Here is a 20,007-nt window from a genome sequence, read left to right on the forward strand (position 1 = left end):
CCTCCCTCCCCTAGATTCAAGAGGTGCAGCCGCTAGTGATAAATATAATGCCTTCAAAATATCGTTTTAGCCAAAAATTTCTTTTTTGAAAATGTTGATCTTGTAATTGTATTCTTGTCTACTGTTTTAACGATTAACTGTTTATATTTTTGCATTTATGTAAATGATTTATGCGGATTTGATGACACACCATGAAGTCCAGTTTTTGTGTTTGGGAATTTTTGAAATTTTCCCGTTTGTTTCAAAATATTTTGTGTAGAATTTATTGAAAATATGCTAATTTTGATAATATTTGTTATTATAATTAGACATTCTACAATAAATTTTAACCCTTTCAATAAATTAATTCACTGGGAAAAAAAATTAAGGCCAAAAAAATCTGGGCGGGGAGAAAATTAAGGCTTTATTTTGTATTGTCGAGTAGTATAGTAGTTTGTGTGTGTGTGTGTGAGTGTGTGTGTCCGTGTATGCATGTCTGAGTGCCCCTAACTGAACACAAGCCAAGCAATAATAATATTTCTCCCCAAAGTCTTGGCATTTTTCTCATAACTCCACAAATTTTCTCTTCCCCCGCTCAGGAATGATGGACCATTTTACGATAGAGTTTAACTTAAAGTCAAGAAAATAAAACATTATGATAACCCGTTTTACCCCATCCCTTATCCTCTACCCCACTTTTGCTTTCATTACAAAATTCTTCCATCCTAACTTAACAACGCTATTCAATAATGTAGCTCACCAAATTTACACATAAGGTGACGTTAACATGGGAAATACATATAATTAATTATGAAAATAATAAATTAAGTGCGTCTGTCGATAAAAAGAGAAAGACGCAATAAATCATTTAGCTCTTTATTTTTAATTTTTTAAGTTTAAAAATATTGTACTCGGCTATTCCTTGGCCGATTTAGGCTTTTAATCATATCCTGGCCGAGACAAATTTAGACCGTTGACTAATCAAAAATCGGTTCAGTTAGAGGGATACCCAACGTCTCAATTTATTGCTACCAAAAGTCTTATAACTACGTTGCAATTATATAAAAACCCGTAAATTGAGTTTAATCAAAGGAGTATACTACACATTTCAATCACGCCCCCATCCCATGATACAGCGTGGCATTAATTTGTCATCGACCCCATTTTACTACACCCCTCCCCACTTCTAGTTACCCCTCTAATATCCCCATCTCTTTTAATACCCCAATCTTTTGCCCACTCCCCTTTCCCATATTACTACTACTACTACAAGGTGCATTGTGTGTCCAAGCACAACCCTCTGTCGACCGATGCCCACCTTGGAGTATTTTTCAAATTCAACAAATCCTGCATGCCAAAGTAGCTGAATGTGCGTCTGCATTTGCATGTCCTTCAATATCTAAGAAACTGTTTGACAGATTCTGTTCTACTTAAAGAGAATCTTGACATTGATTCCTTCTATTTTTTGGAGGTGGTTTGTTTAAACCTTCTTTTCTGTATTGTAAAATTCTTCCCCTTCCCCCACGAAAAAAAAACACAATGAAATGTATATTTTGACTAAAATGTAGTTTTTTTTATATAGTTTTTATTTCTTTATTTATAAAAAATACCTATTTGACTAATTTTTAGAATAGGTTTTTTATATATTTTTTGAAAAAACACCCTTCCCAGACCCCCTATACCCACCTATTCAACAAGCACACCTCACCTCCCATCCCCTCCCTCCCCCCATCATTTTGTCCCTTAATTTTTTTTCTTGATCCACCTCTTAATCTTCCCCCCACCCCCTCTGTAACTGCCCCCAACTTAATAATGAGTCTTGGGGTCCTTCCCTTGTTAATGTAAATGCCATACCGCCCCATGCACCCCCCCCCCACCCCCCGTATGACGTCACTACCTACGGACGGACGGACTCAGTTGTACTCTAATACTCCGAGCAGAAACTATATTAGTTCAAATAGTGATTATTTAAATTTTTAAAATTTACCTGTTTTAAATAAAAACTTTTAAATTTCATATTATAGTGATTTTTAAAAAAAAGTTAACAAAACCAAAAGTGAAATTATTTCTTAGTTTTGTGATGTTTACTAAAATCAAATAAAAGGTAATAAAAATATTTTATATTTTCTTTCAATTCTATAACCGTTCAATTCAGGTTTTTTGGTTTTAATGATTTGATTATTTGGTAGATTGAAAGGTTACCAAGATAAGAAAAGTGTTTTTTGATTATATTTTTTTATTTCAAACGGCATTAAATAGATTTATTTCTGTGAAAATATTTGATATTTTCAAAAATAGGTATTTAAGTTAAGGTTACATTTTTCTGTACGCTTCATCGTTAGATTGTCCGACGATAGTGGGTTGATTAGAATTGTGTATATATTTTCTTATTAGGAAAATTACATAATTAGGGCTTTGTCCAAAATTCATGCAAAAAAAAATCTGTTATTTAATTTCTCATTGCAATTTTGTGCTCTAATCAGTTTTTTAAATATATTTTTTTGTCTTTCTTTTGGACACATATATCCTTGTTAAAACATCTCCGGAATTCCATCATATTTCTCACTATTCATTTAGAAATTCCTTAAATTTTCGAGATGCAAGTCAATAACAAAAATAACCCCCAGAAAGAAATTATTAAATTTTTTTCTCATGAATATAAAAATAATATTTCTTTGCAGGGGACATTATGAGCATTTTAGGATATATCCATATAAAGTAGTCTATTTTGTTTACATTGAACAATAAATTTTTATTTAGTTTTACATAGAAAAATTTTAAAATGGTTTTAAATTTTTCCATCTAAAAAGATGCCTAAACCATCGCATGCCTTTCTTTAAAGAACAGGATTCAATCAGTATAGCCGTTATAGATGTTTTTTACTGCAAACAAAGTCCAACACCCCACTTTATTGCAGACGTCATAGAAACAACTAAAAAATGTTAATAAATTGTTTGAATTAAGAAAATTGCAAGCTTGGGGTAGCATTTTTCAAATTCTAAAGCAGGGGGTAGAGAACTTTGTAAAACCTAATTTCCCACAAAAAAAATCTTCTAAATTTAAGCCTAAAAATTCCGGCGCCAAAATTAATACATTTCTTATCTGTATACAAATAAAAATTGCATTTTTAACTGACTTTTAAAAATGTAAACAAATTTAAAAAAAACATTATTCCTGAAAGGTTGCGTGATTTTTTCTTAACATTGTTCTTAAATTTTTGTTTATATTTTAGATCTTAATTAAATATTTTTCATATATTAATGAAAGTTTATTTTTTCCTATTCTGAAAAGCTAAAGGGATATGACGTTAATAACATGTGTGTTTGTGTGTCCAAAGAGTTAATCAAAATATTTTCTTTGAAAAGAAAATATTTTTCAATCATTTTTATTATTTGATTATAAGTGCAGCGTCTTTATAGTTTTATTTAGTTCACCCATCTATGATTTTTTATTGTGCTACATTTTTATTTAAAAAAAATATAAAATCTGGTCATTTTTAAAATTGTTTATATTTTTTCAGGTTCGTTTTGTTACTTGAAGGGACATGAAATTCTTGACAACATTACTAGTAGTATTGTGTACAACCAAGTGAATAAAAGATATTTGGGGCTTACACCCCCACCCCTCAAACAATCGGCGTCAAAATTCCGCCCCAACACGAGCTAGACTATCCGCCGTCGTCCCACCACCACCACAATCCCGCCGTTATGGAGGCACTGCACAGAATCCACAATCTGCCGATGGCGCCGGGCGGCCATTTTGGCGGCGGCCACTTTGGCTCGCCGCACGAGGCCATGATGCGCCACGCCGGCCTGTCGCCCATCGGCTCGCCGATGTCCCGTTACAGCCCGTCGCACGACAGCCTCGGCGGCAGACATAGCAGCACGGAAGAACCAAAATCGCCGTTAGCGCCAACCTTAATCATGCAGGTACAGTTCTTTAGTGACTGTTAGCTTTAGCCCCTACGGGATTCTTTTAAAATTAGGGACTTAACCATTCCTAACATATGCAAGCATATTTGATTCTTGAGCATTTTTTTTGGGTGGGGGGACAGAAATATAATAGAAGTAGTTTTAAGATTCCCTAAAAAGCAGAACATAGATATCTTTACAGACGGACAAACAGACATTATTCTATCTGCTTTATTCATCAGAATACTTGTCATTGTTAAATGATTATAAAAATAGAAGAAGAAAAAATGATTGGGGAGGTCTAAAACGGTGAAACGATGTAATTATAGCACTTTGAGTAGTGGACAAAATTGCTAATAATAATAAGCACCTCATTAAATTAAGATATCACACTATACCCCCCCCCTTCCCTCCAATCTTTTCATAATCCCATAAATTATTGTTGGGGGGGGGGGGGGGGGGATGCTGCGCATCTCGTATTAAGATATAATTGAGGATAATTACCCCCTGTGCATTAAAATTAATGCTCAGACAAAATTAGCAACAGATATCTCAACCATTATCAAGAACAAAATTATTTATGGCAGTAGAAAGTTTTTTTTTGTGTGTTGCTTTAAAAAATAGTTTTTATAAATCCGAAGCGCATTTTAATAATACTTAAAATGTTAATGGTTTTTAATTTGTACAAAAAGGTATTTATGTCTTTTTGAGCAGCTACGCTGCTTTAAATGTCTATTTGGCCGCTAGGATGGCGCGCCCAATTTGAACACACAAATTACTGAGAGAGAAATCTATGATTAATGTTTAGAATTTTAGCAAGTTAATAGCACTAATATCCACTAAGTTATTATCGCTAATACAGCCACTAGATGAGATACATATTAACGTTGATGGCCTTTTTCGTAGCCCCTTGTCAAGGTTGTTTATTGCGGTCGAATATTTGTAATTTGTTCGTATATCTAGATTTTCAGGGTAATTTAAAGAAGATGATTAAAGTCCCTCAACAGATTATGACGTCATACGATAAAAAAACAATGAGAGGCTAGCATAAATTTTACCATTTGTCAATTACAGTGTATAATGGCCTCTCATTGGCTATTGTATCGTATGACGTCATAATCTGTCGAGTGACTTTAATCATCTTCTAATTTATTTTTCTTCCTTTTCAAAAATTAAGTTATTTACTTTTAATTTACAGAAAAAAATCTTGAATAATTCACCTTGACACACAACCTTGTTGAGTGTCAAGAAGGAAATGGGCTCCAGTTTTTCTTAGTAATGATGCTACATTAAATATAGAACCTATTAAGTTTTACACACCTTCCTTCCAGCTACCACACATATAATAGACAAACATTTCTTTAACAAACCTAAGAATTTTATTCAACCATATTTGTGTGTTATTTTATTGGACCCAAACGACATTGCAGCCAAGATAGACAATTGGTTAGGTTAAGTAATAGTTAGAAGAGCCCCTGCAAGGGGCTAGGATTAAATTTTTGTAAAACAAAAAAATATGAAAACGCAGTTTAAGTCTATGCATTATAACAAAGTAAAAGATATCTTTCCTTTCGATTTTATTTTACTTTTTAAATTTACCCATCCTAAAATGTTATAAATTGGTTTATAACAAATTTAAGTACAAATATACCTATAAAATTTTTTTTTACATATTTATTTTACTAATGACTCTTTTCACCACTATGTTAATTTGTTTGGAAAAAAAACCTCGGTACATATTTCCAATTCCATACTCAAATATTAAAGAGTAGGATCAGGTAGGGGAAAACAAAGTATGACTTTCAATCCGTTTGATATTCGCTGGATTAGAACCGGTTCTGAGACATATTGAAAATTAATGTATCGTATTGTATTACACAGAATTTTCCACGAATAATAATATAAAAAAATCTTAGAATTCATCCAAGCTTTGTTAGCCTGGTCCTTTGGACCCTGAGGGTTAACAAAACTGGAATTAACTTTATAATTTCTCATTTTACTGTCAGCGAAAAGCTTTTTATAATACGATAGCATAACAGATTGTGTTTCAACATTAACACAAGAAAAAAAGCCTAATTATTCGTCAATTAATAAACTAAATTTTTAATAGGGCCTTTTTTCTTTTTCTAGACTTGATCCTAACATTAAATATATGATTAAACCTAAATTAGTGTCAGAAAAATTCTCAATAAATGGCTGGAAATGTAAATTATCTTTACCCTTAAAAATCATACACAGCTTCGAAAGTATAAATAGTGGTGATAAAAAAAGCAAAATATTGTTACTTTTTTCCTTATTTAATATCTAGCGAATTTAAAATTGAAAAAAGCACAGATTGTTTCAAATATTGCTTTATTATACCTGCTATTTTGAATTAGCTATGGATACAAACATTTTTGTTTTTTAAGAATCATTTTTACATTTTAAGAATTATTTAATTTTAAAATATCTTAATTTGTAGCACCGTAGTATAGAGAAATATGCATGTTTATATTGAAGTATTAACAATTTGACAGGGAAATTATAGTAATTTTCTCCACTCAACATAATTAACCAGGGTCTAACTTTAGTTTTTTTTAATGACCATATTCATTGCTAATATACAACTATTATTATACTTTTAATCGTACAAATATGGTTTCCCTTAAATGAAAATTATTTATTTTCCATAAAAAAATTAGCTCATGTCTTGTTGACTTCTTAACCATATGCAGTTTCTGTAAAAATGAGGGGAAGGGGTTAAGGTAGCATAAAACCTGCCTAACAATTAATAATATCATGTGATAATTAATTTTTTCTTTTGCAGGGTACGGATGCAGTGAGACTGCAGGGTGTGTCCGAGGCCATCAACCAGCAGATAGCCAAGTATGACTCCAGCGAGTTTGACGACGACAAGGAGCAGCAGAACCAGGACGCGGAGGGCGTCTGGTCCCCGGACATTGAGCAAAGCTTCCAGGAGGCCCTGGCCATCTACCCGCCATGCGGCCGCAGGAAGATTATTCTCTCGGACGAGGGAAAGATGTATGGAAGAAATGAACTGATAGCTAGGTAAGCTGCTTTCTAAGAGCATCTGTTTGATGAAAAATAATATTAGGGCTACTCTATAATTGTGTCCATCCGTCCGTCCATCAATACACAATATGACAAAATAATAAAAGGTTGCTCCAAAAAAAATATCTTTTTATTTAAGAAAATACTTTTAACAATAATGCACTTTTTCCACATGTTAAAAATAAATATTATATCAATTTGCATGTTTTATGACTCTTTTTTTCTGTAAAAATGTAACATTTTTAAATTTTCAGATATATTAAACTTCGAACTGGGAAGACACGTACACGTAAGCAAGTTAGCTCACACATTCAAGTGCTGGCCCGTAGAAAAGTTCGCGAAATCCAAGCAAAGCTAAAGGTGCCAAACCACCACGGCGGCCCCAGCAGCTATCTCGAGCAGGCTCACAAAGAGAAAGCGCTGCAACAGATGCAGCAAATGTCATCCGCTCAAATTGTCTCCGCGTCCGCGCTGCAAAACCGCATGGCGGCCGGGCTCATGCATCCGCACCACCCGCACGCCGGCCATCCCGGCATGCACCCCAACCATCCGCTGTCGCCGCAGCACCATTCGCACGGCGGCGGATTGTCGCCGCATCACCATCCCGCGTTGCCGCCGCCGCCAGTCAGTTCTGCCTACCCGCCGCATCATTTTTGGCAACCGCAACTCCACCACGCCCCACCTACTCCTGAAGAGTAAGTATTCTATTTATTCCATTTTAAGTTTTAATGGTTTTATTTTGAAATTTAAAAAAAAGCTAAAACAAAAGAACAATTCTTTTTGTAAATTCGTATTGATGATTAATTATTATGTTTGCAATAAATTATCCTTAAATCAAAAATTCCTCAGAAATGATTATTAATCATCAGACACATATGGGTGTGTATTCATTTCCGCATATGAATCACATTTGGAATTAACTGCATTATCATAGCTGTATTTTATTGTAATAGTACTAAAAGTCCCTTTGACTTATTTTTATCATTTATACCCACTCAAATATAATTGCCATTATAAATTATAATTGGCAATTGAAAAAGACAGTGCTGTAGTGATACTTGACGGAAATGAGTGCACACCTCATCAAACCCGTATGAGCAATTGACCACTAGTAATCAGGGCTATATCTTGTGAGGTTGATTAATTAGGACTCTAAGAAATTTTCACTTATTCTTTACAAAGATGTCTCATTTGAGGCATTGGCAGGATATTTCTTCAAAGGGGGGAGGGGGGGGGGGATAATGCCAACCCTAAGAAAAGGGTCTCTATAACTTCCTCCCCCTCCTAAATTTATCATAAATCTCAGTATTTAAAATCAAATCAAATTTAGATTGGGGGGGGGGGGGGGTGAAAGGACATCAGCATAAAAACTTTAACTTATCAACCTTGCTTTTAATTAGCCTGACTTAACTAAAACACTAAATCTTATAACCCACCCACCTTCCCCCCCCCCCTTAAAAAAAAGGGCAGGTAAAGCTTTTTCTTGCCTGACTTGGACAATTTCCTTGTAAATTAATTATATTCATTAAGAGCAGTAAATTATGATTTAATTGATTTTTCCAACAATTAAAGCTTCTTTTAATTATGGTATAACTGGTAGGGGGTAGTAGTAGGTAGGACATATTTATGCTTTTTGTTTACACATTCTTGTCATGAATTACAGGGAATATATGTGCATGCCACCTTTTCCATAAAGAAGTAAATTACAATAGAAAAAAAAGAAAAACTTTCAATTTTTCTTAATAATTTTGTTATACATACTAAATACTGTTTATTCCTGATTATTTTGATAATTTGTGTATGTATTTGATTTATAATTACTACAATAATTTACATTTTTTAGCATATTTTACTTTCTATTTCTTTTAATTTAACTCGTATCTTATTTTTTCATTAAGAATTTATAATATTTTTTTTCAGTGTCAAACCTTTTATTCACCAACCACCATTCTCTATGGCTGACTCGAAGCCGCCGCTCTCCCTGATGGGCGTCCCGCCAAGCTTCCCTAACGGCGGTCCTACCCCGCCAATGTCGCCGCACTGGGTCGGCCGTTGCATCGCCACCAGCCGGATCCGCCTGCTGGACCACGAAGTGTATGTGGAGGATGGAGAGGGCGAGGGATACAATAAGCACCAATTTGTTCATATAGCCAATAATGTTTCTTTCACGGATCCTTTACTAGAGGTATGAACAGTTTTCTTTTATTATGAAGTGGCATTGCTTATTTAGTAAATATCAAGGTTGCGTGATTTTAAAATAATTTTATCGTATCTAGGTTGTGTGATTTTTTGATAACAAAAGACTTCTGTAACTTAACTTTTTATTTTTTAGCCCGTGGACATTCGTCAGATTCAAGACAAATTCCCCGAGAAGTCCGGCGGTTTGAGAGAGCTGTTTGACAAGGGACCCCGGGATGCCTTCTTCCTTGTGAAATTCTGGGGAGATTTGAACAGCAACCTACCTGAGGATCCTAATGCTTTCTTTGGAGTCAACACAACGTAAGTATTAATTATAACTGTAAACAAATTAACTTGAAAAAATATTATATTTTTATAAATTTCAGTATTCTTGCATAATAGTTAATATAATTTGTTGTGTAGGTATGAGAGCAGTGAGAACATGGTAATACAGTGCAGCACCAAAGTTTGTTCATTCGGCAAGATGGTCGTGGAGAAGGTGGAACAGGAGTTTGCCAGGTAAAAAAAATAACGCGGCATTGCACTCGTCGTCTTGAATGTCGTATTTTAATAATACTATAGCGGGACAAAGTGTCTCAAAAATCAGCCGTGTAAGATTATAATACTGAGGCATAATCCATCTCATTTTTAGGGGTTTTCTTTCCCACTGTACCTCTTATCTCCCACATTTTTATGACGTCACATAGCTTATTTTTGAGACACTTTGTCCCGCTACATAATGTTTCCTACCCACATAGTTTGACAATTTTTAGTCTAATATTGAGTTTGCCAAGTTAAAAAACAATGCGGCATTGTACTTTGATTTAATTTTGAATGTCGTCTTTTAACTCGAGTACTCATTAAGTTATTATGTTCTTTTTTTCCTACCTACATAGTTAGACAATTTTAAGTTTAATATTGTTTTGTTTTTTTAGATATGAAGGTGGCAGATACGTGTACAAGATGCACAGATCCCCTCTGTGTGAATATATGATTAATTTTATCCTGAAATTGAAAAGATTGCCAGAAAAGTATATGATGAACAGTGTCCTAGAAAACTTTACAATCCTCCAGGTATGATTGGCTCTTTGTTTTCTCATTCTTTTTTTAGAGGGGAGGGTGGGTTACACTCCCAAACAATTATTTTTTTTTGTTTGGATGGGGGGGGGGGGGGCTAATAATATTTTTTTCTGTAACATTTAGGGGGATTTCTATGAAGCATATGAGAGATCTTACTGAGCATACAGACATACATAAGATATTCAGCTACTTTCATCACAGGAACACTAAAACTTCAATAAAATATTTTAGCAAAAAACTTTTCAAGACAAATATTTTCTTTTATTTCAGTGCATAACCAACCGTGATACAGGAGAGACATTACTTTGCATTGCTTATGTTTTTGAGGTAAACATTTTTTTCTTCTCAAATAGCCGTAGAAAATCTATAGCCAATAATGATATTCATTTAAGAACATCAATTGACTAAATTTATAAATTATATTTCTCATTTTCTGACTTATTAGCGATATCTGGCTGAAAAAAATTTTGCATCTTATTTTTTGCTCCACTACTTTTGGATAATATTTTATGTTATATAATGGTTTTTAAGTCTTCTGTTTATTAAATGTAAAAGTATCTTAGGAATTAATTCAATATTAATGTTTTCTAAAATTAAGATTTTAATTTGTTTTATTAATTTCAGGTGTCTACAAGTGAAGCTGGAGCACAACATCATATTTACAAGCTTATCAAAGATTAAAAACATCTAGAATATACATTTTCAAACATAGAACAATTTAATCAAGAACATGCTTTTCCAACAACAGAAATCCTACAATAAAAACAAACAAACATAGTACTAAGTGACTCAAAAAAAAACTTTAGCCTTAAAATTCTGTTTAATGACAGTAAAGTTTGACTTTTGACTTTGAAAGACTGATGAACATAATCCGTCCATTTTAATTGACTTTTGACTGTTTTTCAGTATTATTGTTTGTAATTTTGGAAGAAAAATATCTTGCAATTTGCATTACAAATTATGTTAGACATCACAGGAAAAAAAATCATTTAGTCACAAAAAATTGATTTTTTTCTGTTTTCACACTGCAAGATTTTTAGTTCTTGTGTTTTAGTGATTTTGTATTAACAGCATGTTTTAATCGAAAAAAAATGTATTGTATCCTAAGTTGTCATAAAAAAGTTGTGCCTTATTATAAACTAGAGTCAAGTGTTATATAAAAGGGTGACTTAAAAAAACGCCCTGTACTCTTTTTACATAGTCAACTCATGCTTGCAAGCAAAATATTAGCTTAGTGTAACCATGATTTGGATTTTTAGTGAATTTTAAGTGAATTTAAATGCTTCTTTCTTGATCTCATATTGCTCAAATCTATGCTATCATCTATCTTTCTATCAATACAGGAGATTGTACAAATTAAAAAAAAGAAACTTATGACCCTTTTTAGAAAAATTAGCCCCCAGAGCTTTTCAAATTATATTTTTAATTTAGATTTTAGAAATTAACAACTAACATATCCCCTTGAAATGTTCCTAAAAGAAACCCCAAAATTTATTCAAATAAGTTGCTTCATAAATTTTTATAAAACTTGTATGAATTAATTTTGGCCACTTAAAACTCCGATCTCAAATTGAAGAAAATTGATCTCAAATGTGGAATTATAAAGTTAAAGGAATAGTTTTGAAAATTATTATGATGTGATGTGCCAATTTTGTAATTTTTACAAGAAAAATTAAAATGGTGAAAAAAGCAACAGTTTCAACGTGGCTATTAAATCAAAATACTCTTTTTTTCCCTTCTATAATTTGATTTTAATTTATAGTAAAATAACATTTTATATTAGTCTTAAAATAGCTGTACAATTAGATCTCATAAAATATAGCACAGACTATTTTCTTTTATATAATGTGTTAATTTACAAGAAACTTTTTAAATTACTTATTTAAAAAATCCTCCAAATTTGCTGTTGTAAAAATGCTTTTTTAGATCTCATATAAAAAAAACATGACTACAAAAACGACTCCGTCCGTCACAGCAATGCACCACGCTTAATAAAAAAACTATATATTACATTTATATATATCTACGACTTTATTTGTGTAAAAAGTTTCTAAAAAATTTGTTGAAAATTTGAATTACTGTGATAATTGATTTATTATGTTATGAATTATTATATTATTATTATTGTATTAAACATTTTACTTTATGAAAATTATTTTTTGTTTGAAAAGAAAAGGAAAAATAATGTTATGTGTAAATAATAAATATTATCAAATTAACAAGTTTTTTCTTTAAACAAGGATGACAACAACCATAAAAGCAAAGTTTAACATATTAGTTAGACAAAAGAGCATTAACAAAATTGTGTCAATAATTCAGAAAAATGTTTAAAAATCTGAAGGTAAAAAACTTAAGAAAAGCTTTCGTAAAATTGCCTGAATGCAAGATGCCGAATGAATCCTTAATACTTAATTAAAAAGATACTTTATGTATAACTTAGTGTGTTTTAATGGATTCTTTTTGTTAATGATTAAAGAAATACAAAGATTTCTACAAATTACAAGAATCATCCTGCAAAGTTTCACATTAATAGAACAATTCAGACACGCCTAAATAATCAATTATAGGTAAGCATAGTTACCCATTATTAAAAATTATTTTAGATTAGATTAAAAAGAAGGATTTTTGTCTGCAACAAAAATCTCTAAAAAAAAGTCATAGTCAAGTCAATCTGGAGGTGCTTTTTAGAACGCAACCTAGGTGGTTTTATGCCATTTTCTGTTTTCTTCTAAAGCCAATTCCGTAAAACTATGGCGAAGCTTCAATAAAATAATAAACGACAAATTTATTTTATTGATCTTAATTTTATAAGTTCTGTCTTTGGTAAATATTCAATAGTAGATGTGGATTTAGTATAATTTATCTACTGTTATTCTTTCCCGCGTCAATATAACTAACTTAGAAATGTTTAGACTAAGAAATCTGAAATATTTTATTTCTTTGTTCTATCTATTAAAAGCTTTACTAATATCAAACTACCAAAAATTCCTGCAATGTGTAAATAAGAAATTAATACACAATATTTGTTAAATTAATATTTGTTATATTTTAAGTATTTCAGCTTATCTCTATAAATGTGGCATGTCCGTCGCTTGCCCTGACATTTTTTTTAATAGATGTATAAAGATGAAACAAGTACCCTCCATATGTGTTATAAATATCATGGCACCACATCATTAAAATAACCTTTTTGTTTAAAGTTCATCCATTAGCTTGTGTATGGGGGATGTATTGGGTCAAAACCTGCGGTATACAACTGCTTGGTACATGATACTAATAGTGAGAGTATGCGGAGTGCCTTGGGCCATAAACAGGTGAGACTGATAACCAAGCACAGTTAGGACTTTCCAGACAAAAGTTGTGCAATAAAAGTGTTGGTTGTCTGTTAGATGCTACTTAACCTGATATCTTACAGTAATCGTTAGAGTAACGCATCATTACATATAGATGATACTCTTGCTTCCCTCTTGATGATCAGGTAATAATTAGGTGTAAACCATCTTTTAACTCCTTAATAAATACCAGGGTTCGGAAGCCGCGCTATCAGCCGCGCGGCTGCGGCTGCGGCTGAATCCTAATACCTCCTCCTGGCCTGGCAAAAGCCTGTGTCGCCACTGAGATGTTCCATCACTGCACTTGCAAAGACCACGAAAAGTTAAAGTCTGATTGACAATAAAAATTTTATTTTAGATTATCTATGTATGATGCTATTTTATATGCTCATTAAGGATTGGCTATTTATATCCTATTATATAAAGTAGTAAGCTTTTTTTGTCTGTCCCAAAGGATCTCGTTAACCACTGAACCGATCGAGTTCTCCATTACAGGGTAGATTCTCATATGTCCCGGGAAGGTTTATAACTATTTTCTTGAGGGGTTTGACACCCCAAAACTTATCTTTTTAAATTTTTCTTTTAATTATAAAATACGACTATTTAGGTTGATCAAACCTCCTGGGGTAAAGCCCCTAAATGCTAGGGGCGAAGCCGCTAGTGTTATATAAAATTTTAAAAAAAATTTCTCTAATAAACCTATTCAATTTTAAATTTATTTTTTTCTCTAAAATTAACATATTGTCAGGTTAGTGCTACAATGAACAATATTGTTCTTGTAATATAGAATTAGGAATATTTTGACGTGTAAACAAATAAATATTTAAAAAGGAGTTTAATTAAGTAAAAATATGCTTAATTGGTGTCGCTTTTTCAAAATAAATTTGACATCTTTACATAAATTTGTCATAAACGTTTAGCTATGTAATGGTTTTGTCTTTGATTTATCCTAAAACTTAAATATTCTATATCTTCAAAAAATGACTGAAAAAGTTAATACTTTAAAAAGTTCTTTAGTCAAATCATAATTTTTAATTTTGATAAGTTTCTTCACATACTTTTTTGCACTTCAACTGTTCGAGATAGCTTTTTGAAGCAACACTGTTAGGTGTTGTAATACCTTACCTTACATCGTAAAGGCGGGTGGATTCTCCTTCGTCTTTTAAAAGCGAAGCTTTTCTATAATTAGGGTAGGTCCGTACGTCCGTCCGTCCGTCACACACGGATAGCTTTTTTCGTTAATTTAGGCATGTTAGAATTGTCCTATCGAGTTCAAACTTTGCATGGTGATTCCTTTAGTAGTTAGGTACGATTTAGAAAGCGTAGCAACTCTATAATTATTACAAGAATGGCCGTACGTCTATTTTAAACATGTTGATTGTTTTACTTTTTAACAACAAATTTTTATGTGATCTAATCATCCGATTGATCTGATTTTTGATATGTTGATTCCTAGGACAACAAAGTATAATGTTTTAAGCGAAGCAACTCTATAATCGAGTCCTAAAAATGTAAGTATGTCCTTAAACATTATTCTGTATCAAGCAGTTTTTTAACAAATTTATTCACAATTTTTCTTCGACTCTTATACATTTATATTCTGATTATTCAGTTCTAACACTATATAAGTAATAATGTCCGTAATGTTTCGCTTTTATGGATGTTGTTATCCTTGTTTTAAAGTGATCATCTAGAGAATTCAGATCATAATCCTCTTGTAATGGGATGTGATACTCTTACATCCAAAGATATAAGGTTAAGTAACATCCAACTTACAACCAACCCTTTGATTGCACGACCTTTGTCCGAGAAGTCCTAACTGGTAATGAGTTGCGCCTGTTAATGTGCCAGTGTATTACACCATACTCTAAAACATTGTAGCAGTAGGAACCATTTTTAACGTACTTAGTTATGACGCGGTGTCGGGCTGAGATTCGAATCTTTCACCTCCCCGACGACGAGCGGATGCGCTACGTGTTGAGCCACGGTTGCGGGTAAGTGTTGTGATTGAAAATAAATAATCAGTATTTTATATAAGAACTAGCGGCGGCACTTCTAGCATCTATTAGCTAAATATTTGAAGGAGAAAGTAAAATAAGAAATTAACTTAAAACCAATCTCGGATATAAAAATTAAACAGCCCAGAAACCTCAAAGAAGCTTCCATAAAACGAAGTACTATATCAAATCAGCAGTTACCGAAATCTTAAGCAACAGTAAAAAAAATCCTATTACATTATCTAATAAGAACTAGCGGCTGTAAAATACAAAGCAAAACCAATCTAAAGAATTAAACTTATAAATAAAACTGTCTGAAACGATATTGGGACCTAAGTGAAGCCTCGCTATAGCATAAAATGTAGAACTCAATTAGTTTAGTAGTTAGCTAGATCTTAACTAATAAACAAAAACCCTTACTACTTATGAAATTTTCTTATGTTAAAATCTTTAAAATACTTAAAGTTATATGTAAGCAACATTTTATAACCTTTTCTGCCAACGTTTAATCTTATGTTTTCTTCTATTTAAACTTATTGTAGAATTGAGGGGGGGGGGGGGTAAGGGTGAGGTGGGGTGTTTGGATAAAACTTCTCACACTCCAAATAGCTGTACAACTACTAGTGGCAGTTTCCGGGATCTTACTTGACACACAAACAAACTTCCATTACCAAATTGACTAAAGCTCAAAATAAAATGTCGTATTCTCAATAAGGATTTTACAAAAAAAAAACCGATTAGTTCAACTCCCCATAGCAGACTTCTGGGAAGCCCCTGCCCCCTATTTCTTTCGGAGTAGAATCAGGAAACTTTGTCCGTTTCAAAATATCTCGTACCGAGCCTTAGAAATGACTAAAAACAATACCATTTTTTAGAATTGTCCAATTTGTAGAGTTTTTTTTTATTTTTCTTGACAAAAGTTCCTGATTCTACTCCCCAAGGCCTTTCCTGTAAGCACGGGCTTAAAAAACTGGTTTTAATCTTAAGATTGTACATTTTTATTTTCGTAGAAAGCTGGATATAATACGATGCTAGACATAGTTTTTTCGTATGGAAAAGAACCGGTTCCTATCCACAGGATCGAATGAACATGAGAAAAAAATTACAAATTAAATGTAAAACAGCGTATATTTTTGTCCTTTAAAAAATGACGCCATACAATACAAATGACTAATGATAGGCCAGTATACATTGTAATTGACCAATGGTAAATTGTATACTGTACAATATATTAAACAATAACATTTGATACAAACATTAATAACACCTCTAAAATTGTCCAAGTCTTAGTTTGATTTGGTTAAATTTAAGTTTGATAAAAGTTTTAATGTCTTCACTGGACATCACCCAATAGAATGGAAACTCCAATAGCAGAAAATCAGTCATGATAGACTGGAAGTAGATTAGCACGAGAGTTGAACCAAACAGCAGGTAAGAACTTTGGAGGATCAGAAATAGAGCAAGTAGAATCTTGATATTGTTGGATTTGATTATTTCAACTACTAGTGGAGCTTGGGTATTTGGCATGTTAAGTGGAGCAACTTGATTTCTAAAGATTATATTTTTTGTAGCTTTCCTTATCCTCATCAAAACTTCTAAGCCAAGGATGAATAACATTACCATCATTTTTAAATGTATTGGTACACTTTTTATTTCTGAGCCTAATTCAACATCTAGATCTACTTTGAATAGATACAGCATTGCATGGCTATCTGTTTTCACAAAGAGTTCCAAAATAATTCCAGATTATCATTTGACCAACAGCTGTCAACGCAGGTATTGATACCACCAGAGGATATGTCAGATAGTCAAGAGTCAGAAACACAGGTATTGATACCACCAGAGGATAAGTCAGGTAGTCAAGAGTCAGAAACACAGGTATTTATACCACCAGAGGATAAGTCAGGTAGTCAAGAGTCAGAAACACAGGTATTTATACCACCAGAGGATAAGTCAGGTAGTCAAGAGTCAGAAACACAGGTATTGATACCACCAGAGGATATGTCAGATAGTCAAGAGTCAGAAACACAGGTATTGATACCACCAGAGGATATGTCGGATAGTCAAGAGTCAGAAACCCAGGTATTGATACCACCTGAGGATATGTCAGATAGTCAAGAGTCAGAAACACAGGTATTGATACCACCAGAGGATATGTCAGATAGTCAAGAGTCAGAAACACAGGTATTGATACCACCAGAGGATATGTCAGATAGTCAAGAGTCAGAAAGACAGGTATTGATACCACCAGAGGATATGTCAGTAAGATTAAATTAAAGCTGAAGCGTACTGGCCATGATAAAAAGAGTGAGATTGGTAGACAATATGATTCTTCAAGATTAAAGGACCCTGTGATAAAGAATGAATTTGTTTTAAAACTCAGAAATAGATTTCAAGTCTTAGAGGACCTAAATGACGAGACTGAGATCACATGGACTTCAATTAAAGAAAACTTTCAATCTACTGCTAAGGAAACCCTAGGACACAAGAAACCAGAGAAAAAGGACTGGATCTCTGAAGAAACATGGATCAAAATAGAAGAGAGTAAGAAGCTCAAAAACAAAATCCATAATGCTCAACACTTGGCTGACATGAGCAATTTAAAAGCTGAATATACTGCTAAAGACAAAGAAGTCAAAAAGTGCACAAGGAAAGACAAGAGAGATTTCATTGACAATCTGGCTGAAAAGGCCCAGAGAGCAGCTGACTTTGGTAACATGAAAACAGTATACAACATAACCAAGCAATTAAGTGGCAAATATAGCAAAAAGAGTGGTGAAACTATCAAGGCTAAAGATGGTAAATTACTCACTACAGAAAAAGAAATTGCTGAAAGGTGGAAATCACATTTTGAAGAAGTGTTGAACAGACCTGAACCAGAAATTACTGCTGAACCAGAACCAGGACATGAAATAGACATAGATATAAGACCACCAACTATTCAAGAAGTTAAAGCTGCTATACATAGCCTAAAGAATGACAAAGCACCAGGACCTGACTTGATAACTGCCGAAATGCTTAAGGCAGACATAGATCTTTCTGCTAGGACTCTAACTGATCTTTTTGATAAAATTTGGAGGCAAGAAAAGATACCAACGGACTGGTCTAAAGGTATAATCATAAAACTACCTAAGAAGGGAGATTTGAACAATTGTGATAATTGGAGAGGAATTATGCTGCTTTCTATCCCAAGCAAGGTCCTATGTAAAGTTATTTTAAACAGAATTGATGAGAAAATTGACAATAAACTGAGAGAAGAACAAGCTGGATTCCGTGCTGGAAGGGGCTGTGTTGACCAAATTTTCACCCTTAGGACAGTTATTGAACAATGTGTTGAATTTAACAAGCCACTTCACGTGAATTTTGTTGATTTCTCTAAGGCCTTTGACTCCATACACAGACAAACACTCTGGAAAATACTAAGAAGTTATGGTATACCAGAAAAGATGATAATTATGATAACTAAATTTTATGACAACTTCCAAGCCTGTGTTTCAGTTGGAAACAATAAGACATCTGATTTCTTTAAAATAAGCACTGGAGTTAGACAGGGATGCATTTTATCACCTATTCTATTTATATTGGTCATTGACTGGGTGATGAAGAAAACCACAGAGGACAAAAAACGTGGTCTCCAGCTGGGCATACTAGGACACCTAGAAGATCTGGACTTTGCTGATGACCTGGCACTGATTTCAGAAACAATTAAACATCTACAAGCTAAGACAGATAGACTAGTCAAATATGCAGGACAAGTCGGGCTCTTTGTTAATGTCAAGAAGACTGAAATTATGAATATACCTACAAACCCTGATCAAACTATAACAATAAATGGTGAACAATTGAAACAAAGCAACAAATTCACCTATCTGGGGAGTGTTATCAGCAGTGAAAATGGCTCAAAAGCTGATATTAAAACCAGGATTGATAAGGCTAGGGTTGCTTTCAACAGTCTACACAACGTTTGGAATTCAAAGAAACTTGCTCTGAAAACAAAAATCAGACTTTACAACAGTAATGTGAAATCAGTTCTTCTCTATGGAGCGGAATGCTGGAGAACTGTGAAAACTGAAACAAATCAACTTAATGCATTTCACAATAGCTGCCTAAGAAGAATTTGCAAAATATTCTGGCCAAACAAAATATCAAACCTTGAGCTGTATGCTAAGACCAAGTGCAATAGTATTGAAGCAGAAGTGAAATATAAAAGACTAAGGTGGCTAGGACATGTGCTCAGAATGGAACAAAATAGGTTTCAAAAAAAGTGCTTAAAATGGAACCCCACCACTGGTAAACGTAATCGGGGACAACCAAAAATGACCTGGAGGCGGAGCACTGAAAAGGACCTCTTTAATTTGGAATTAACATGGGGAGAAGCTGAGAAACTTGCCAAAGACAGCAAGAATTCATGGAGGAACAAGGTGTCCGTATTCTCTGGCCTTCACAGTCAAAAAGAGAGATGCGTCTGATGATGATGAT

At 33.2% G+C, this 20,007-nt stretch overlaps 1 protein-coding gene across 1 annotated transcript; it reads left to right on the plus strand.

Annotated features, from left to right (window-relative positions):
• The first annotated feature begins 1,868 nt into the window (after positions 1–1,868).
• Positions 1,869–12,418, plus strand: LOC145318544 (transcriptional enhancer factor TEF-3-like). The gene is made up of 10 exons (XM_080159890.1): positions 1,869–2,083; positions 3,500–3,908; positions 6,697–6,938; positions 7,196–7,636; positions 8,862–9,126; positions 9,274–9,440; positions 9,543–9,638; positions 10,055–10,193; positions 10,470–10,526; positions 10,824–12,418. The coding sequence occupies exons 2-10, from the start codon at positions 3,687–3,689 to the stop codon at positions 10,878–10,880; spliced, it is 1,686 nt and encodes a 561-aa protein (XP_080016016.1). The 5' UTR covers positions 1,869–2,083; positions 3,500–3,686; the 3' UTR covers positions 10,881–12,418.
• The last annotated feature ends 7,589 nt before the right edge of the window (positions 12,419–20,007 follow it).

This window comes from Acartia tonsa, chromosome 5 (assembly GCF_053477335.1).
Source record: "Acartia tonsa isolate MP-2025a chromosome 5, ASM5347733v1, whole genome shotgun sequence".
NCBI classification, from domain to species: Eukaryota; Metazoa; Arthropoda; class Copepoda; order Calanoida; family Acartiidae; genus Acartia; species Acartia tonsa.

Coding starts and splice junctions, on each gene's coding strand:
- LOC145318544 (XM_080159890.1), top strand. CDS start 3,687: ATGGAGGCACTGCACAGAATCCACAATCTGCCGATGGCGCCGGGCGGC. Junction 3,909..6,696: donor CGCCAACCTTAATCATGCAG/GTACAGTTCTTT, acceptor TTTCTTTTGCAG/GGTACGGATGCAGTGAGACT. Junction 10,527..10,823: donor GCATTGCTTATGTTTTTGAG/GTAAACATTTTT, acceptor TATTAATTTCAG/GTGTCTACAAGTGAAGCTGG.